This window comes from Megalobrama amblycephala, linkage group LG3, assembly GCF_018812025.1.
Source record: "Megalobrama amblycephala isolate DHTTF-2021 linkage group LG3, ASM1881202v1, whole genome shotgun sequence".
Lineage (NCBI taxonomy): Eukaryota > Metazoa > Chordata > Actinopteri > Cypriniformes > Xenocyprididae > Megalobrama > Megalobrama amblycephala.
The window spans coordinates 14127509-14149380 of NC_063046.1; the positions used below are offsets into that span (position 1 = coordinate 14127509).

Genomic DNA, 21872 nt, shown 5'->3' on the forward strand with positions numbered 1-21872 from the left:
AATTTGTTTTATCTCCTTTATGGCTATTTTTTATTATTATTTTGAATAAGTCAACAAGACAATTTATGCCCTGACTGCTTTTATTCAACTTGTTCAAGTGCAACAATCCAATATCCAACAACACATTTCCAACACTTTTGTTAACACTTTAAACAGCATTGTAAATAAAGCTGTATAAAAACAAAAAGGCGCAAAGCAGCAGTTCATAAAGGAGAAAAGTAAAAATTGTCTTGCTCGACCAGCTATCTATATGTTTGAGTGTCACAAGGACTTTTCCCTCAGAAGAGCTTCTTGGCAGGTCTTTGCAATTCAAAAAATGCAGACAGTCCAAACACACAATACAAGCGCAATACTCAACATATATTGCCTCAACAGCTGTGATACCTTTTGCACAACTTCTAACCTCGGGATATTTATACAGACTGGGAGTAAATCCAGTGGTTAGAGTTGGCATTTCTCATCCCTGCAACGTCAAGTTCTGTGTGTACAAAGAAAAAAAAGAATCCAAACATTTTTGAGTTTTTGAACCAGACTGCTCAGGAACGCATATGATCCTTTGTTTGAACATTTCTTCTTTCCCCCCCAAAAAATAAGTTAAAAAATTTTAATAAAGTGCTTACAAAAAAATAAACAAGATCGTCTACATCTTTGTTGAAAATAAAATGAAATGTAATGAATTGATGCCCTAGAAAGTAGTATAACAAACATTTTCTGAACATTTCCTTCTGCAATAAACAGTCTAATTGCTTTCTTCACAAGTCTGTGATGTAAAATAATAATTACATAGTCAAAAAAAAATTGCAAGATGCATAAATGGAAAACACAAGTGAAATGGATTGAGAATTTGAAAATTAAAATACATCACAGTGTTTATATTAAAACATTTTATCTACATCCACAATATGGTTTTGGATCAGTGTGTTAATTTTCTGCAGAATAAGAAGTCTGTCCAAATATTTTTGTTCGAAAAACATTCAAGATCCTATATTCAGAGACAATATAAAATCATGTTTGACATTCCACAACAAAGGAAAAGCTTTTTCAGTCCCAAGGATGAGTCAGTAGTCCTCACATGTAAACACTGATGCAAAGCGAAATCAATCATAACCCCATTAAATGGCTCGATGGGGTCACACTTTACGCCAGTTGATAATTGATTATCACTACAGCCAAAGGGGTTGTGGATATGAAGCTCTCTGTGAAAGTATGATGTTTAGCATAAATGCATAGAAAATCAATACTACTGTACGGCCAGAATCTCCCCTGACACTAACCTAGAATTTGTTCCTGGACATCTAGTAGGAGAGGGATAAGATCATTCTGGAGCAAAAAATTTAGACCACATATCTGAGAGCACACATTGCAGTAGGAATGTGACAGAATGTTTCTAAATCTATAAAAGGAGGAGCAGAAATAAAATGGCACCGGCCAATAACACAAGCTCCACCTTCAAGAACCAGAAGTGATTTACCCGCTCTCAGGCATTGAAAGGTGTGATTACATGGGAAACCTGTAAAAGTTAACATAACTTGATGAACTGGAGTGTTACAGTGAAATAATTGATGAAAACCTCAAATAAATATTAATTTAACAACACGTACATATAACTATTGAAAGAGTAAGGAATATTGGTGACATGGAGTTACACTACATGGTACCATTAAGGCCAGACCAAAAACATTCCAGTGTACAGGACTGAAAATTAAAGAAATGTTCTGATTGCCCACAGCTACAACATTGCAAACCATCTTTCAAGTATTTAAGAAAAACAATAAAAGCACTTTTACAAAGTGGAATGCAAATGGCAAATAGGAATTAAACATGGGCAGGGAAATGTTGGCAGTGTTGACTAATGAAATGTAAAGACATCTAAAAAAAAATCTATCCAAAACTAGGTAGCGAACAGAGAAGGGGGGCGGGGCAGGGGGGGGATGTGCTTTTGCATGTTACATGCTTTTACAATGGGATATGACTAGGCCCAGATGAAATATGCTGTCTTCTTCATATTTTCTGCATTGATTTTTGAGGACAAATCTACAGAATGGATTTAAATACGGACTCTAATTGGTAGCTGAAAACGTTACCAAAATAGCCAAACTATTGAACTGTTAACCAAAAAGCAAGGGGTAGGTCCTTTGCTAAATTTCTTCAAAAAATCTGTAGAGATTTCTGAGCATTACTAACCATAACCATCCATCCTTCCCTTAAACAGCTATAAATACACTCTTTTTTTACTTTCAGAACTTCTTGACTTCAGTGAAATGTCCTATAAATAAACAATAAAAACCCTGTGTGTTTATGCCTTCTATTCATTCCTTCAGTCAAAATTGTCAGTAGCTGCACATAAATTGCATCAAAATTATTTAAAATAATCACACTGTACAGCATGTAAACAATGAATGCTGGTAAAAGGAACAAAATAAATACAAGTTGAATAGAAACTGAACGACAATGGACATTAAAATCTTTTTTCCAATTACACTACTTCATGACACATGATTCTTTCCCAAAGTTCCAGAATATATAAGTCTTCTCCCTGTGTGTGTGCATGTGTGCATTTAGGTGTGGGAATCTAGAACCAGCACCTTGCACTCACGCTTGGCAATTTTGTCAAGCGACAAAATGTTCCTATCTGGAGGGAGGTACAGCGGCCGACCAACAGGAGAACCCACGGGAGGGGTGATGGCCCTGCGCTCCATAACACTGCCTGTCCTGTAAGACACATACAAACATGAACAAAGACATTGATCAGTGCTGCACAAGTGATACAATCATGACTTGACAAAGAAAACATAGTGAAGTGAGGCAGCTGTATGAGGATATACCAGTATGCAATATGCTATATCATAGTTCCTGAATATGTAAAAAATTCTAAATCAGTCAACTAAGATGTTCCATTTCAATCAGGATGCTGCCGGAGAACAGGAGTTTCGATGTCAAGGACCTACAAATATTACTAGCACATAAAGGCAGCTAAATATATTAATGTATAAACCCATTAATATGATGTGTAAAAAATCTTTAGAGACAAATTTCAAGGAGAACTTGTTTCTACAATTAATTTAACATACGTATATTAGTGCTGTCAGTGTTAACGCATGGGATTAAGTTTTTTCCAGTTTAACGCATTAAAAATATTCATGGAATTAAACCAGCATCTGTTTTTTCTGTCATCCTTTGGCTAGCATTACAATATTTGATCACGCTCTTATTCATGCAAATGCTTTTAAACCATTTAATCGCGCCAAAAGAGAAAAAGAGAACACACTGTCTGTGAACGTCCTGTCACACACGACACACAGAAAGACGTGCGCCATTGTGCACATGGACGGGTGCCAGAAGTTCTCTTTCACTGTTGAACGAACAATAACACAGACAATAATGCCAAAAATATCCGTTTTGTTGAGTATCCTCATAAGAGCAGCCTTGAATGAGTTAAATAAAGTCTTAAAACTAAAGTAAAGAGCTGTGAGAAAGTGGGACGCGTGTGAGGTCTGCGTCATGTGCAGCAGCGGCAGTGTTGCCAAGTTTTCACAACAAAACCCGCCCAATTGCTTCTCAAAACTAGCCCAAAACTAGCCCAATCACATTTCAGGGGGGTCCCACAGTTAAAATCGCATTTTTTTCCGCGGACTTGGCAACACTGAGTAGAGGCAGCTCTTAAAGTGACAGCAACCAAAGTCATTGAAGATAATGAAAGAACAAAGATAACAGAGAAAATTATTCACTGCTCTTGACTAAAGAACTTTTGTAGCTTTAATAATTATCGATATTTAATTTAGGCTATAAATTATGCAGTGCAGACTGTTTGGAAACTTTATTCAATTTCTGTATTTTTCCTATCTGTTAAGGTCATTGCACACTGAGTCCGAAATTCGCATGCGAAACTTTCGCACGTTAAAAAATAAATTCGACCTCACGTTATGTCAATCGCGTTTGCACACTGCCTCCGAAACTTTCGTCCGTCAAAAAAATATTCGGATCAGGTTCGATTTTCTGCGTTTTTCGCATCGAATCCTCTTTCTTTTTCTCTTTTTAGAAGAGAGGAGACAACTAATCGTGCTCACTGCTTGAAGACTTCATTTTATATTGTTTTGCGATTTGTTTTGCGTTTTTTTTCGCAACGCATTCATTAATACGCATCGGACTCAGTGTGCAAGGTCTCTGTGCGTGACGAATTTTTAGGATTGCGAATACGAAAAAACGCATGCAAAAATTTCGGACTCAGTGTGCAAAGGCCTTTAGACAGGTAGGAAAGGCACAGGTAAATGACATTTACTATGGGTTTATGTGAGGATTGTTCTAAGTTCACTTAAATTAAATGTTGTTATATTTTTGAAGCCTAATAAATGTAAAAAATTATATAGCTTTCAATTACACTGTAATGCTGAATGGCTATAATTCATGTTTAAAATTGGGGAAAAAATCATCGATCAATCAAAACATTTAATCGAGACATCAGTAGCAGTATTAGCATCAATGATACTGACCTTCATTCATAAATACGAAGTATTTAAAATATACTGTCTTCATGTTGTTTCTTTATGTTGTTTTAATTTGGAGATTAACTGTGAAATAATTACATTATAAAATATATTTACAAAATGCATAAAAACTGAAGTGTTTTTAATTGAGATTAAATCGCAGAATTTTTTTTAAATTAAAACAAGTTAATTTTTTTAATCGATTGACAGCACTAATATATTATATAATATATATATATATATATATATATATATATTCAGTTCATCAAGAAAATGTTCATCAAGAAAATATCTCAGTTACGTATGTAACCCTCATTCCCTGAAGGAGGGAACGGAGCTATACATTGGAACTGACCGACGAATTGGGGATCGCTTTGAGAGACCAATTTACTTAGAGTGTAACTAAAATGAGCCAATGCACATTGGCATGCAATAATTGCATCAGCTGCTCTGTGCTGCAGCGCAGGTATAAATGAGCAGCAGGCGCATCACTGGGAAAGCGTGCCCTTGAAGGAAAGGGAACGCTGCAGAAGCCACATCCTGCCCCGTAGGGAGGTCAAATGTGGCGTTATACATATGGACTAGCCAAGCTAGTCCAACTAGGGTGGCTCCAGGGGGAAAAGAACACCGCCAGAGGGAAAGACACAGGCTAGCCGAATAGCCGAGTACATGGGAGGACACCAGCTCTACATGAAAATGCCTGCAGGTCCCCTACCCTCTTAATGGAAGCCAATGCGGTCAGGAGTGCTGTTTTTAACAACAGAATTATTAACTCAGCTGACTGCAGGGGTTCAAATGGAGGTCTCTGCAGTGCCATGAGCAGCAACGACAGGTCCCAGGATTCTACCTCCTCGCAGGAACCTGAGGAACCTGACAATCAGGTCGTGCTTACCAAGAGACTTACCATCAACTTCGAGGGTCTTCCCAGTGGGAAGTGATAGTGTCTACCACCACTTGGGGTAGGTCAACTAGAACCTCTGCGTCCTGTCCAGGGAATCAGACATGGAGTTTCCAGAGGTCTAGACGCGGGTGCCAAAGAATGCCCCGTCTCTGAGAAAGCAGGTCCTCTGAATGGGCTGGGGAAGGGCTGTCGCAGTGTCTGTGCAAGAAGGCTCACTGGGGGAAACGCATACTTGAGCAGTCCCCGGGGCAAGCTGTGTCCCAGTGCATCCGTGCCAAGGGTCCCCTCGGTCAGGGAGTAAAACAACAATGGGATGAGTCCACAAAGCGACCTCAGATGCTTCTGACTCCAGAGGAGGAGATGGAGGGCGAGCAGTTGATGTACGCAACAGTTGCAGTGTTGTCCGTATGGACCAGAACGTGCTTGACATGTAGTGGCCCTTTGAGGTGGACCAGCACAAGACATACTGCTAGCAACTCGAGGCAGGAGCCTCTGAAAAAGTTTCAGTGGGGCCGCTGACCTGCCTTTGAACGAATTCAAGCAATTCAACCCTGACTGGACACGCTCCTCTGTGAGTCAAGCTGTCTGGTTGACCGAGTCCAATTCCATAACGAGAAAAGAGATCCTCTGGGAGAGTTTGCTGTTTTCCCAGTTGACCTGAAGTCCCAAAAGGCTGAGGTGACTGTGCACCATGTCCCTGTGTTCGCACAACTGGTGTACTGTGCCACTATCAGCCAGTCATCGAGATATTTCAGAATGCGAATGCAGCGTTCTCTGAGCGGAACAATGGCTGTCTTCGCGACCTTCATAAAGATGCGCGGCGACAGGGACAACCCGAAGGGTAGGACTTTGTACTGATATGCTCTACCCTCGAAAGCAAAGCGTAGGAACGGACTGTGCTGAGGGAGAATCGAGACATCATCCTTCAGGTCGATCACTGCAAACCAATCTCGGGGATGGATGCATTCGAAAATGCATTTCTGCATTAGCATCTTGAATGTGAGCTTGTGCAGGGCCCAGTTTATGGTTCGCAGGTCCAAGATTGGCCGTAACCCTCCGGCTTTCTTGGGTACAATGAAGTAGGGGCTGTAGAACCCTGTCTTCATATCGGCTGGAGGTACCAGCTCAATTGCTTCCTTCGACAGTAGGACATCGATCTCTGTCTGTAAGACAAGGGCATTGCTGCTCTGCACAGAGGTGAAGTTGATGCCCCTGAACTTGGGGGGACGCCAGGTGAATTAAATCGCATAGCCGAGTCTGATGGTATGGATGAGCCAGCGAGATGGGCCGGGAAGCTCTAGCCAGGCTCCCAGACACCATGCAAATGGGACCAACGGGACCACAGACGTACCCGGGGTGGGGCAGCGAGGTGGAACATAGGGACTCGACTCAGATGGCACTGAGGCGGCTGGAACTGGAGTCTGAGTGTGCTGTGCAACACTTAACTGGTTCTAGGGTGGGGCAGAGGGTGCGTGAGAAGGCCTGGTGGCGTCCTCGAGCCGAACACTGCTGCCCGCTGGCGATGGAAGAGGGGAAAGGGAGTGGCAAGGAGTTTGTACCGCGTAGCACACTGCCAACCACACCCTCTTGTGACCCAGAGATAGAGGAAACTGCTCTCTTTTTTTGTAAATGTGGAAGGCGGAACAGAAACAAAAGGAAACAAAAGATTCTCCACCCGTCACTCCTCTGGGGGAGGGAGTGGTGCGGTCACCATCTCCTGAAGAGCAGATCCTCCCATCTCTGGGTCTCAGGGCCGCTAGCCCTTACGCTTGCTTTGGCGGGGGCTAGGATGGGCTGGGAACTCCTCTTGAGGCCAGATGCCTACTGCCTAGGTGGAGGCTGCTGCTTAGGCTGAGCTGGAGGCAGCCGCAGGGGGGCGCCCTTGGCGACGAACCTTGTCGGGCTCAAGCATATCGGCCAGGTTCAGCTACAGGTGGTGCTCCTGGATCACTAATGTGGACATCGTTCGACCCAGGGTCCATCGCCCATGCAGTGACTTTTGTTGCCCGTAGGGTGAGCCGGAGCCAGATAATGACCACATCCAGAAACACACGGTTTGAATGACATCTTGAAAAAGATGCAGTGTCAAACCTTGTATGCGCTCTCAGGAATTTTGGTGCTAAAGCGCACAGGGAAATGGCCGTGGCTACACAAACAGGATGATAGTGCAATACTGTTGTGAGCACTCACACTCTTGTTGAAGACGCAACCTCTATAAGCTGAATTAACAGCACATTGAAGGCGCACTCTCTCGGAGAGCTGTGAAAACAGCTTGTTTTTGTTTGCTCGTGAGATCGCGAACATTGCTGTCCGTGCTATCACACCAACACCAGCTTGCAGAGGCTCCTTCCTGAAACAACTCGTCTTGAGTAAGACACTCTAATATTGCAGAGCAGGAACAACACATCCGCTCGGCTGGAAGCGAAAAGCAAATTTGCAATGTACCTGATGCTCATTTATACCCACGCTGCAGCGCAGAGCAGCTGATGCAATTATCACATGCTCGTTTTAGTTACACCCGAAGTAGATTGGTCTCTCAAAGCGATCCCCAATTCGATGGTCAGTTCCGACGTACATCAAAAGTGACCAACTGAAAGGGAACCGTTGTGCGGCGTAATATTTTTTGTGAATCTGTGTTACATTTTTTTCAGAACTCTTTGATGAATAAAAAAGTATTATTTAAAGTATGAATTTTTCTTAAAAAAATGTAAAATAAACCTTTTAATTGTAGTGTATATTGTTACTGTATCAGAGTCGAAACTAAATATTAAAATATTATCTGGAATTTATTTCAAATGTTGTTGTTTGGCAGTTCATCTTTGTCCTTTCACTATGTGAGTAATATCAAATATAAAACAAATTAAACATTTAATGAATTAAAATTAATGAATTAAAATTAATAAATATATTTTATTTCTACATAATAAAAAATAAAATTCATACAAAATAAAATAGAAAAACAAAAGAATGAAACTTTTGTAAATTACTACTTGAAGAAATTATTATATTGTTAAACATTTTTAATGCATATATTAAGGTAAGTCCCCCAAGGCAGCTCACTAGGTTTTGCAACAGACTTAAAGTGTACTTGTGTATAGTGTGTGTGTTTGTTTTCATGATTTATGAGGACACAAATTTGTATAATGACAAGGGGATTACACTGGTATTACAACGTAAACATGAAATATGAGGACATTTCATGAGTCCTCATATTTAAAATAGCTTTAAAAACATACTAAACAATGTTTTATTAAAAATGTAAAAATGGGTAGGTTTAGGGGTAGGGGTAGTGTAGGGGGGTAGAATGTACAGTTTGTACAGTATAAAAACCATTACGCCTATGGAATGTCCTCACTTTAATAGCAAAACAAACTTGTGTGAGTGTGTCTGTATGCAGGGCTCTCAAGTTTTGAACTGAGTTCAGAGTGAGATTTCGGCGGCGGCAGCGACGGGGGTTTGGGTGGGGATGGGGGCCTGATATGAAAAATGACACAAATTCGTACAAATAAAAAAATATTTATTTAATTCAGCATTTTAGTGTGTATGTGAGTGAGTAAGTGAGTGAGTGAGAGAGATAGAGAGATAATGGTAATATAATCATACACATTTTATTTTATTTTTTTCCTCAACATTATAATGTGAAACAATATAAACATGGTAACCATATTCTGACTCTAGTGTACATTATATGTACATTACGTTCTGCAGTGTTTTTTCCCGCTCGCTGCTTGAGCTTATAATGCTTGTTCTTTAGGCCGATATTTTTTGTTTACACATATTGTTTAATGTTTTAAACTGAATGAAAACCTTAAGATAAAACGTAAACTTGTTGTGTATATTACCTAATAATAAGTTTGTTCAGAAATGGTGATGACAACTTGAATAAAAAAATGTTTAAAAACGTCTCTCATTTTCTCAAAATAATCGTAATTTAAAGCTGCTGTCCACGATTTTTGGCCCTCTAGCGGTTAATAAACAGAACAGCACGCGTCTTGCAGAGGAACATTCTAGCCGGAGCTACTTTTCTCCATGTATGTCTATGGCGAGTCACGCAGTTACTGTGATACTCTGCGGCGGGTCCTACCAGTCATGTCTGAAATAGTATGAATATAAACACTTATTATAAGTGTACCATAATGATTCAGGATAAGACAAAAACACAGTTTGGAAAATGGATTCATGTTGTAGATTCTCATTATATAATTTTTGTACATTTTTAACACAAAAAAAGTTGCGGACTGCAGCTTTAAATACACGAATATTCATTTTTTTATTAGCCCAAATATTCGAATACAATATTTTGGAAAAATGCCCATCCCTACTAGCTAGGCAAGTTCACGTAAAGTACTCTGGACAAACTGTTAACTAACCTACCAGCTGCCTGGACACAAAGATGACTTACTGTACTCATAGTATATGGTCCCATATCAATCACGATCAGTGTGTAGCCATATGTGAATCAATGTGACTGACAGATGTCCTCTTCTAACTACTTAAGCGAGCATCTGAATCAGTGAGCGAGCCCGTGAATCACAGAATGTATCGTTGGAATCAGAACGTAAACATTGTTGTGGCGGGAATATCTAAATCTTACCCGGATACACCAATTCTATTTTCTGATTGGCTGTCCGGTAGCTATATATTTTTATTAGATTAACTGGTGCGTGGCAGGGCCTTCTGAACTCTATGGGGAACTCGCTTGATTCCTCTAATAGCGGCGCAACTTGTGCGTTATCCTGGAGATTTCTCTGCGTGAGAAATACAAGGTGTGGCGTGTGAGCGTGTGAATGGGTTGAAATGCGTGTGTCTCACGCCCAATGCGTGAGACTTGAGAGCCCTGGTATGTGTGTGCGTGTGTGTGTGTTTGTGTGTGAGAGAGAGAGAGAGAGAGAGAGAGAGAGAGAGAGAGAGAGAGAAAGTGGAAGATCGAACGATATTTACAGCATGTGAAATATGTGAAGATCATCTGTGTGTATGTGCATATTTAACACTATACCTTGTGAGGTGAAACTTGGATGGTTGCTGGTGAGAAAAGGACTGAGAGCGGCCCAGACTAAGACTGGCCTGATGACGGTCCAGAATGTCTCTGACCGCTGGACTCGACGGACTGTTCTTGCGGGACAAAGGACGGGCATCAGGGGGAGGGTTGGACACGGATGCTGTGAACTGTAGCTTCAGTTTCATGTGCTGACTTAACTAAAGACAGAAGAGAGAGAACAGAGGATACTGAGGTGTTTACATCCAGTAATTCAACTCATTGGTTTTGTTGAAGGAAGTGAAACAGAACAATGAACTGCTCACATGTAACCAAGACCTAATGAATCTTTACCTCAAAAAGGCCAGCTCGGAGTATCTGGAAAGCCACACTGACGGAGAGGGTACTGCCTTTTCGACAGTAGCCCAGGTTACTGAGAGGAGAATGACACACCACAGCATTCACTGCAGGATCCTCTTTCTGTCCACGACCTGAAAAGACAAAAGGAGGATCAAAAACCAAAAGGACATAACAGTAGAAACCAATGTAAAAAAAACATTTTAGCCATAATCAAGAAGTTGACGCACACGCATGGAGATGCTGCTCATGCAAGAGATGCAGGTTCTAATATGACCGTGATTATGTCCTAATCTTGTTCTCCCCAACATTTCCTCTCCTTTCTGTACTTTCATTATGAATAAAATAGCAAAATGTCCCAAAACATTAAAACACAAAAACAAATAAGAATAAAAAAGCCAAAAGCTCCAATAACCTAAAAGTTGCTTTTCATAAGGCTATAAGAAAACCTAAAATCAAATACAAATGTTTATCTGTAATGCAGTCAATATGCAGTTTGGATTCTTTTACATGTACGTCTTTAATGTACTAAGCCTGACATTACCTTGCATTACATTACAAATATTCACAGCTGGAGCCACAAACTCTGTGCTATCTTACTTCTACAAGAATGAACCACACCCTTTATGAGCAAATGACATTCAGATACGTTCACCTTTGCTCTCTACTTCGTCATTATCAGGCATGTCACTCACAGTGTCAAAACTTTTTTCCCCTGGGTGCGATGTTTTTTTTTTTTTCAACTTCAAGCACAACTCTTCTTGCTGTATTGGCAATATCTCATTCGCTTGGCTTTTTGACACCGTTTTTGACTATGATCCAAGCATCTCTCCACATCCTCTTTAAAACAGTGTTGTTATTATTTATACTAGTAAAAACAGTTTTTGTAAACTGAAATAAAGCTGAAATAAAATATAAATATTGGGGGAGAGGGGATTAAATTAGAAATAATTAATTGTCAACTAACTGAAATAAGATGAAGTACGAAAATTAAAACAAATAAAAATAAATTAAAGCTAATTCGAAATATCTAAAAACTAATAAAAATGTCAAAAACATAAAACTTCACAAAAAATTAAAGGGATAGTTCACCCAAAAATGAAAATTTGATGTTTATCTGCTTACCCCCAGAGCATCCAAGATTGTAGGTGTCTTTGTTTCTTCAGTAGAACACAAATTATGATTTTTAACTCCAACCGTTGCTGTCTGTCAGTCAAATAATGCTAGTGGATGGGAACTTCTACAATAACAGTAAATAAAACTTGCTTAGACAAGTCCAAATTAAACCATGCAGCTTGTGACGACACATTGATGTCCTAAGACAAGAAACGATCGGTTTGTGCGAGAAACCGAACAGTATTTATATCATTTTTTACCTCTAAAACACCACTATGTCCAACTGCATTCATCACTCGATTCGTTTGGTCTGATCGCACTCTGACAACGGCAGTGATGTCTCGCTCTCATTGAAGTATACGCCGCAGGGTTTAATTTGGATTTGTCTGTCGTGTTTTATTTACTCTTATAGTCCAAGTTCCCGCTGACTTGCATTATACCACTGACAGATGGCAGCGGTTGCAGTAAAAAATCATCATTTGTCTTCTACTGAAGAAACAAAGACACCTACATCTTGGATGCACTGGGGGTAAGCAGATAAACATCAAATTTTCATTTTTGGGTGAACTATCCCTTTAATACTGAAAATATCAAAATAAAAGCTAATGCAAAATATGTATAAATACTAAAATAATGTATAAATAATACAACAACAAAAAACACTGCTTCAAAACATATACAGTGGGTACGGAAAGTATTCAGACCCCCTTAAATTTTTCACTCTTTGTTATATTGCAGCCGTTTGCTAAAATCATTTAAGTTCATTTTTTTTCCTCATTAATGTACACACAGCACCCCATATTGACAGAAAAACACAGAATTGTTGACATTTTTGCAGATTTATTAAAAAAGGAAAACTGAAATATCACATGGTCCTAAGTATTCAGACCCTTTGCTCAGTATTTAGTAGAAGCACCCTTTTGATCTAATACAGCCATGAGTCTTTTTGGGAAAGATGCAACAAGTTTTTCACACCTGGATTTGAGGATCCTCTGCCATTCCTCCTTGCAGATCCTCTCCAGTTCTGTCAGGTTGGATGGTAAACGTTGGTGGACAGCCATTTTTAGGTCTCTCCAGAGATGCTCAATTGGGTTTAAGTCAGGGCTCTGGCTGGGCCATTCAAGAGCAGTCACGGAGTTGTTGTGAAGCCACTCCTTCGTTATTTTAGCTGTGTGCTTAGGGTCATTGTCTTGTTGGAAGGTAAACCTTCGGCCCAGTCTGAGGTCCTGAGCACTCTGGAGAAGGTTTTCGTCCAGGATATCCCTGTACTTGGCCGCATTCATCTTTCCCTCGATTGCAACCAGTCGCCCTGTCCCTGCAGCTGAAAAACACCTGCTGCCACCACCATGCTTCACTGTTGGGACTGTATTGGACAGGTGATGAGCAGTGCCTGGTTTTCTCCACACATACCGCTTAGAATTAAGGCCAAAAAGTTCTACCTTGGTCTCATCAGACCAGAGAATCTTATTTCTCACCATCTTGGAGTCCTTCAGGTGTTTTTTTAGCAAACTCCATGCAGGCTTTCATGTGTCTTGCACTGAGGAGAGGCTTCCGTCGGGCCACTCTGCCATAAAGCCCCGACTGGTGGAGGGCTGCAGTGATGGTTGACTTTCTACAACTTTCTCCCATCTCCCGACTGCATCTCTGGAGCTCAGCCACAGTGATCTTTGGGTTCTTCTTTACCTCTCTCACCAAGGCTCTTCTCCCCCGACAGCTCAGTTTGGCCGGACGGCCAGCTCTAGGAAGGGTTTTGGTCGTCCCAAACGTCTTAAGTGCAGCAGAAATCTTTTTTGTAACCTTGGCCAGATCTGTGCCTTGCCACAATTCTGTCTCTGAGCTCTTCAGGCAGTTCCTTTGACCTCATGATTCTCATTTGCTCTGACATGCACTGTGAGCTGTAAGGTCTTATATAGACAGGTGTGTGGCTTTCCTAATCAAGTCCAATCAGTATAATCAAACACAGCTGGACTCAAATGAAGGTGTAGAACCATCTCAAGGATGATCAGAAGAAATGGACAGCACCTGAGTTAAATATATGAGTGTCACAGCAAAGGGTCTGAATACTTAGGACCATGTGACATTTCAGTTTTTCTTTTTTAATAAATCTTCAAAAATGTCAACAATTCTGTGTTTTTCTGTCAATATGGGGTGCTGCGTGTACATTAATGAGGAAAAAAAATGAACTTAAATGATTTTAGCAAATGGCTGCAATATAACAAAGAGTGAAAAATTTAAGGGGGTCTGAATACTTTCCATACCCACTGTAGATTTGATCATATACCTACCATACAGTATATCACCATTCTGCTCTGTTCTTAAACTTAAGCCACTTGTTTTATCAGTCCTCACCTTCAGGTGTCCAGACTAGTCGGACTGCCAGAAAGTCCTGCAAGTTGTTGAGGAGGGTATATCGCACCCGGAAATGCTCACGGGCCTTGACCGCGCTGGGACAGCTGGCCGTCATAATGAAGCGCGGCCGGTCCAGTCTCACGCTGGGGAGACTATAGTGAGTGTAGATAGAGTTGGTGAAGGGCAGTTTAGAAGTAGACCACTGTAAGACTGCAACTAATGGCACCTCCAGTCCCTGCAGCAAAAAGAAACATGTCATTTTATTAATAATATTTATTTCGTTTTTAAGTACATTTATAACATCAAAGTTTTAAATTATCATAAAGAAGTTACACAAAAAAATTTACTGCATAATGTCCTACATAGTGACTGACAGCCCACCTCATTTGAATCATCTTGTGGCTGGTTATTGAGCTGCAGCTGGAAGAGAAAGTTCTGCTCCTCTAGAGCACTGAGCATGCTGGGAAGGTGGCTAGACTCGCTGTCCATTCTATAAAATGATGCCATGGCAATCTCTCCTGACTGATGACTGAAGAATAAACATAATATCAAAAACATCCAAAATTGATATTTCTTGAACGTAAAAAGAGACTTTGATTTATTAATAAATATGGTGACTTATGGTATGGTCACTTTATTTTCCGTAAGCTTTCAAAGATAATTGCATTTCCTCAAAGAGGAAAAAGCTAAATGAGTTTCACACAAGGTTAATTTTTTTAGGCTTTGGTACTGTATAAAAGAAATAGCGGCAATAAATTTTGCAGGAAGTATGCACCACATTTAAATAAGGCATGCAAATATGACAAAAATGTTTAAACTTTTTAAACTTTTATCCTAAATTTCCTAATAAGTATGACGTTTACAAGCCAAAAGATCTTGTGTTAGAATGTTAAGTGTTTTGAGTTGAATTAACAGCAAAGTTTGTAGTTTACTTTTGATAGTTTACTTAAGAACAAAAAAAACAAGACTGTATAAAACAAATCCTAACCAGAATGTTTGAGGATGTTATCTTTAGACTGATAACTGTACTGCAAATCACACTCACAGGTGTGTGAGATGACACACACAATGTTTTCTCTTACCAAACATTGTCCACCAGCAGCACCGAGCCATCTGGCATCATTGGTAAATATGAAGCATTGAAGTTGGGAAGGATCTTGACGTCACGCACACACACTTCCTCTTGAGAACTCCCGTTTAACACTGAAATAGTCAGATGTTGTTCATACATGAGTGTTTCTGCAACCTGTCAGTGGTTTTAATGTTGTGGCTGATCAATGTTATATACAATATAAAACTTGAATTTGTCTCTACCACAACACGAGATCTTTACCTCAACACCTAAAAATGCTGCGGTAAAGACGTGTTGCGGAAATGACATTTTTGCTAATATTGCTGATAACTGCCAGCTAGCAAGGTCTGATACATCACTTTTGACGTTTAGCACCAAATATACATGTAATCAGCAGCAATATAAATTTGTTTTTTAAAAATGTAGTTTAAAATACACAATTACTAAGCTGCATGGTAAGGACACATAATAAATACTTAAGAAAAGATGATCTTTATCTTTACCTTAGTTTTCTGGATCTTGTGAGTGACCTAATGGGGGTGTCAGCCATGTGCTCACATGCTAATTTCTGTTTCCATAGAAACTAGATTTGTTTGGCTTTGAACAAATGTCATATTAAGAGTCTTTTCTCAGTGTTGCGGTAAGGACTCAAAAGTGTGGGACAGGTGTATTTAGATGAAAAAAAATCATATAAATGATTAGTAAACAAAAAAAGATCTTTAGGATGGTGTAAAGTAACATTTATATGAAACTAATTAATTTGAAATTATGTCAAATTGTAAAAGAATTAGCTAATTTTATGTATCTCAGCATTGAGACCACAGGTGTAGGACATGAGCAAAAATGTTTGGACCTATAAATGCTTCATAATTTTTCATTAAATCATATTATTCATTCATTATTTTTTATGTCAAGGTGTGTAATGACACTGTGTTTATATTTATAAAGCATCAGATGACAAATTTTAACATTAAACTCAAATTTCACCACTGGAAAATTTAAGTGCCCGTAGTTGCAGAAACACCCACATACATAAATAGGACGTCTATCACATAAAGAGACAGGAAGCCACAAAAGTCAAAAAAAAAAATCAACAGTGCATGCTAAAGCACTACAAAATGCCTACTGCACGTCTCACACAGTAATGAACATAGTTGACAGATTTAAAGAAAAGACAGTCTAATAAAGTCATACAAACATATGCATGCATCCTCCTTTGAAGACTGTATGAATAGATATGGGAATAATTCTATAATTATTAATATCAATTATTAATATAATCAATTAAATTAATTGCACTAATCCAATCATAATGCATGGATCCAATCAATCAATTATTAATATAATTCTGAATATCTTTATTCACTTCCTTACATTAGGGAAAACTAAGGACCTATTACATCATACTCTGAAGACAGACAGACGCTCAAGGTTATAAAAAATTCATAAGAGGAGAATTTAGGAGAATCAAAATTGTATTAATAATAAAAAAAGAATATATATATTTATTTAGATTTATTAGGGGTGTAACGGTACACAAACATAACAGTTCGGTACGTACCTCAGTATTGAAGTTAACCGTGACCGTTGGGGACGAATACATGTACCGTTACACACATATACACACACACACACACACACACACACACTACCAGTCAAAAGTTTTTGAAGATTTTTTAATGTTTTTAAAAGAAGACTCTTCTGCTCACCAAGGCTTCATTTTCTATTTGAATATATTTTTAAATGCAATTTATTTCTGTGTTGGCAAAGCTGAATTTTCAGCAGTCATTACTCCAGCCATCAGTGTCACATGATCCTTCAGAAATCATTTTAATATGCTGATTTGGTGCTCAGCTTTTTTTTTTTCTTTTTTTTTTTTTTTACATGATAATCAGTTGTAAACAGTTGTGCTGCTTTATATTTTTGTCGAAACCATGATACATCTTTCTCCAGGAATCTTTGATTAATAGAAACTTCAAAAGACCAGCATTTATTTGAAATAGAAAGCTTTTATAACATTATAAACGTCTACAGTCACTTTATGAACTTGATGCATCCTTGCTGAACAAAAGTATTCGTTTCTTTCAAAAAACTCTAAAAATCTTGTTGGCTCCAAACGTTTGTGCTCATAAAATGTGAGGAAGTGAAATAGGGCTGACATTACCTTTGAGGACAGTTAAGTGTCTCCCTGAAACAGTCATTTGCTGACACTTCACTGTGGGAGGGGGCAGGACGTTAAGTGTGGTGCTGACTGTTAGCAAACAAGAGAAAATGATACCAATTTAAAACCACCATTAAAAAATCCTAAACATCACAGGCATCTAAAAAGAAAACAGTGCAAATGCCTTATAAAATACATGTGTGGACATGTATGTGTGCTAAGAGCTGTGGGAATGTAGCGAGGCCAGTGGTGCAAGTGCTAATGAGCGTTACACTACGTGCCACACCGTGTTTTTCACGGAGGAGCTCTGGGAGGATAAAAGGAGGAGCAATGATTGTTTATTTTATAATTAAAGTTACTTTGAACTAGGGCTGGGTATCAATACAGATATCCCAATTCGTTTAGCAAGATCTCAATTCATTTCGCTTCTCGATTTGATTCAGTTCTCGATTTTTTATTCAATTAATTCAATGATTAAATTTTCACTGGCCCCACCACAAAAAAAGTAATGAATAAAATAGTTATTGTTTTTGTTGTTTTTGACCCATGTATCCTTGTATTGCAATAAATAAGATTATGACACCCAACATTTTAGATATCAGTGAAATTTAACAATTCTCGGTTCCAATTTCAATACCACAGCTAAAGCTACTAACTAATATAAATTTCAAAGATTGTTAAAGACAAGTAAACAGTCACTAATAAAAAAATAACAAATAATTAAACTACAAGCAATTACACAAATAAATATAGATACAACAGAACAAAGATACAAATGAAATAATCAGTGCTTTTTCGGTTTTTCAGGTTGGTCTAACAGTAGTCCTCAGGTACAGAAATTGAATAAAGTAATCAAATGTAAAATAACACTGCAAATAATATCCAATGTACAAATTAAATAAAGGTTAATCCTTAGTAAAATTACAAAAATGTTATTCATTGAAGAGCAGCTAGTGATGTCTTTGTCTTTTGTAGTTTGAATAACATTAAAAACAAACACAAACAGCAGCAGGAATATTAGGCTGCTGTCACTTTAAGACTAATGCACAGATCCAATATAATAACACACTTGCGTTCTTTCTCTACTGTTTGCTTAAGCCATAACCAACTATGTTTACCTGGATACTCACAAAGGTGGGCATTTTGAGATAAATTTGTGTGAATTTGTCTGTTTAGTGCAAGGAGATGTGAAAGAGAAGTAATGTTATTTGCACACGTTTTCAAGCCTTGCCAATTTGAAGGGTTAGTTCACCCAAAAATGACATTTCTGTCATTAAGTACTCACCCTCATGTCGTTTCAAACTTGTAAGACCTTTGTTTGTCTTTGGAACACAAATTAAGATATTTTTGATGAAATCTGAGAGTATCTGATCTACACATAGGCAGCCCCTTTCTGCACCTTTTGAGGTCCAGAAAGGTACTAAAGACATTGTTAAAACTGGCAACGTGACTACAGTGGTTCAACCTTAATGTTATGAAGCGACAGTTTCACATAACCGGTTTCTCTGGTGACTGAAGCTCTGCAACGAAAATAGCGAATTTGTTAAATAAAGCCGTTATTTATTTATTTATTTATTTATTAATTTTTGCACACAAAACGTATTCTCGTCGCTTCATAATATTAAGGTTGAACGACTGTAGTCACGTTGCCGGTTTTAACGATGTCTTTAGTACCTTTCTGGACCTCAAAAGGTACATTGTCGTTGCTACCTATGTGTGGATCGATACACTTGGATTTCATCAAAAATATCTTAATTTGTGTTCAGAAGAAAAACAAAGGTCTTACGGGTTTGGTACGACATGAGAATGAGTACTTAAAGGTTTAGTTCACCCAAAAATGAAAATTCTGTAATTTATTACAGAATCATGCCATTCCACACCCGTAAGACCTTCGTTAATCTTCGGAACACAAATTAAGATATTTTTGTTGAAATCCGATGGCTCAGTGAGGCCTCCATAGGGAGCAATGACATTTCCTCTCTCAAGAGCAGAGTTTTGAAATCAGCCATCACTAAATAAGTTGCTATTTTGTTTTCTTGGTGCACCAAAAATATTCTTGTCGCTTTGTAATATTAATATTGAACCACTGTACTCACATGAACTGATTTAAATATGTTTTTAGTACATTAATGGATCTTGAGAGAGGAAATATCATTGCTGACTATGGAGGCCTCACTGAGTCATTGGATTTCAACTTATGGGTGTAGAACGACATGAGGGTGAGTAATAAATGACAGAATTTACATTTTTGGGTGAACTAACCCTTTAATAACAGAAACGCTTTAAGCATTCAAACGTAACAACTAGGGCTGGGTCGATTCGATTCTCATTTTTATGAACCGATATCGATTCTTAAATCCCAAGAATCGATTAGTCTAGTCTGTTTTCAGTTGATGAATGAGCAGAATATGTAGTGCCTCCCATCCAATAAATCGCAATAATCTTTGTGCTTTGTTACTTTTGATATGAAGCAAAGTCTCAGATTTCAAATTACGTCCATCTTATTATGAGATTCAAAAAATAAATACCGTTTTGGCGCTGTTTAATGTGACAGATCGCTTTAGCGCCTTAGTTAAAGAGAAGCAGCAGCGTGAAGCGCATGTGAACATCCTCTCCTCCGCTTTAATACCAGTTACAGCGCGAAATAAACACGACTAAATATCTGAAGGTATGTTAAAATATACAGTACATCTTACCGAAATCCGTATCATGTCTCGTGTAATTGCTTAATCAGTGTTTCAACCTCGGAAAGACGTCAATAAAACAGCTTGTAAACAATGTCACGTAACGTCACATTTACCTCAGAAAAACATATTCAGTGACCATAAACTCGTTAGTCAGCTAGAAAAGTGAACTCTAGAAAGCAACATTCTGATAAATATAGCTATGCACCGTTACATTATAATTTTTAATGTTCTTCAATATTTAATGCATGTTTTAATAAATCATGCCATCTACTGGAAAGCAAACGCTTTTAAAATTAAAATCACATGAATTTTTAACTATAGTCAGTAGATGGCTACAGATGATTAATCAATGGTTCACATTATATGACAGCCGCGATTTAAATGTTTATATTTAAAAAAAAAAAAAAAAACACGAATTGGAGTAGAAATATGATTATGTAATTCTAAACTTTATTTATAATAAAAACATCGAGTGTAATTTAAGTGTTTGTATATAAATAAGTTAATTTAATCTTCAATATTATTATAGTAGTACTAACTGATGCCCATGTGTAGTTTACAACATTAGTTGAGAGATTTTTTCATGTACTGTAACTGAAATACTACATCCAAAATAATCGATATCGAATCAAATCGAAATCGTAATCGAATCGAAAGCATGTGAATAGTAATCCAATCGAATCGTGAAAATTGTGTCCATACCCAGCCCTAGTAAGAACCCCCCCCCCAAAAAAGGGGTAGAGAGCAGTATCCCCCAGCCTGCTTCAGGGGCTTCTGCTTTACTTTCATTTTGTTGTTTATTTTATAATTAAAGTTATTTTGGAACATTCTTCGGTTCCCACCTTCTTCTTCCCTGAACCATTAACATTGTTACAGTAAGCAACACAGCAGGAAAAACACAAATCTAAAAACATGACACTGACAAGCACACAGCAAAGTAACGGATAAAGAAACAGAGAGAGGGCAAATACTGAAATGAAGGAGACAACTATGAAGTGACGAGCGAAAAAGTCAAATGACATCATGCAATTTTGCGCTGAAGGAAGCAAGAGCTCACCCTGCGCTTTGAAGGAGTTTAGGTCCTGGCGGAATGTTTGGCAGGGGCTCTTTTGTTGGAGGATGCTGAGGTAGCCATGTTCTTGGATCTCAGCTTTCTCCTCTTCTTGCTTCCACACAGTCACAATTATCTTCATTGAGGTAACACACAAACATAAACACATAATCAGAAGGCAAGGCAAGGCAATTTTATTTATATAGCACATTTAATACACAATGGTAATTCAAAGTGCTTTACATAAAGAAGAATAATAAAAATAGGACATAAGGAATAGAAATAACAGTAAAAACAGAGAATTTTGCTATCTGGATGGATGAGCTAAGAAGTCTTAGGGAGTTTTTTGTTGTTGTCCGTCAGAGTGGATCTAAACAGATCTATCCATCAGAGCAGATCTAAATGGATCTTCCTCACACGACAGGACTGCTACCTGTTAAAGGTGCCATCGAACGTTTTTTTACAAGATGTAATATAAGTCTAATGCCTCGTTTCCACTGAGCGGTACGGTTCGGTTCGGTACGGTACGGTACGCATTTTTTGCCGTTTCCATTGTCAAAAGTTGTGAATGGTACCCTAATTCCGAACCGTACCGTACCACTTTTTTGGGACCCTTTCGTTGGGGTACCAAGCACAACAGTACCGTACCAAAAGGGTGGAGCTACACTCTGCAGAACGTTGATTGGTTGACAGAGAATCATCACTTGCGCGTGCTACAA

At 38.5% G+C, this 21872-nt stretch overlaps 1 protein-coding gene across 3 annotated transcripts in view; it reads right to left on the reverse strand.

Annotated features, from left to right (window-relative positions):
- Positions 1–62: 62 nt before the first annotated feature.
- trappc14 (trafficking protein particle complex subunit 14) overlaps positions 63–21872 on the reverse strand; it is a 30831-nt gene continuing 9021 nt past the window's right edge. For 2 of the 3 annotated variants that reach the window (XM_048184081.1, XM_048184082.1), the window contains 8 exons: positions 21160–21289; positions 17419–17505; positions 15265–15385; positions 14564–14711; positions 14183–14417; positions 10715–10851; positions 10382–10581; positions 63–2712 (listed from right to left, as the gene is read on the reverse strand). In XM_048184081.1, coding sequence (XP_048040038.1) covers positions 2559–2712; positions 10382–10581; positions 10715–10851; positions 14183–14417; positions 14564–14711; positions 15265–15385; positions 17419–17505; positions 21160–21289 — 1212 coding nt within the window. In that variant the 3' untranslated portion in view covers positions 63–2558. Of the gene's footprint in view, positions 2713–10381; positions 10582–10714; positions 10852–14182; positions 14418–14563; positions 14712–15264; positions 15386–15757; positions 16929–17418; positions 17506–21159; positions 21290–21872 lie in introns of those variants that run through there. The other variant, XM_048184083.1, reaches the window with a different exon arrangement.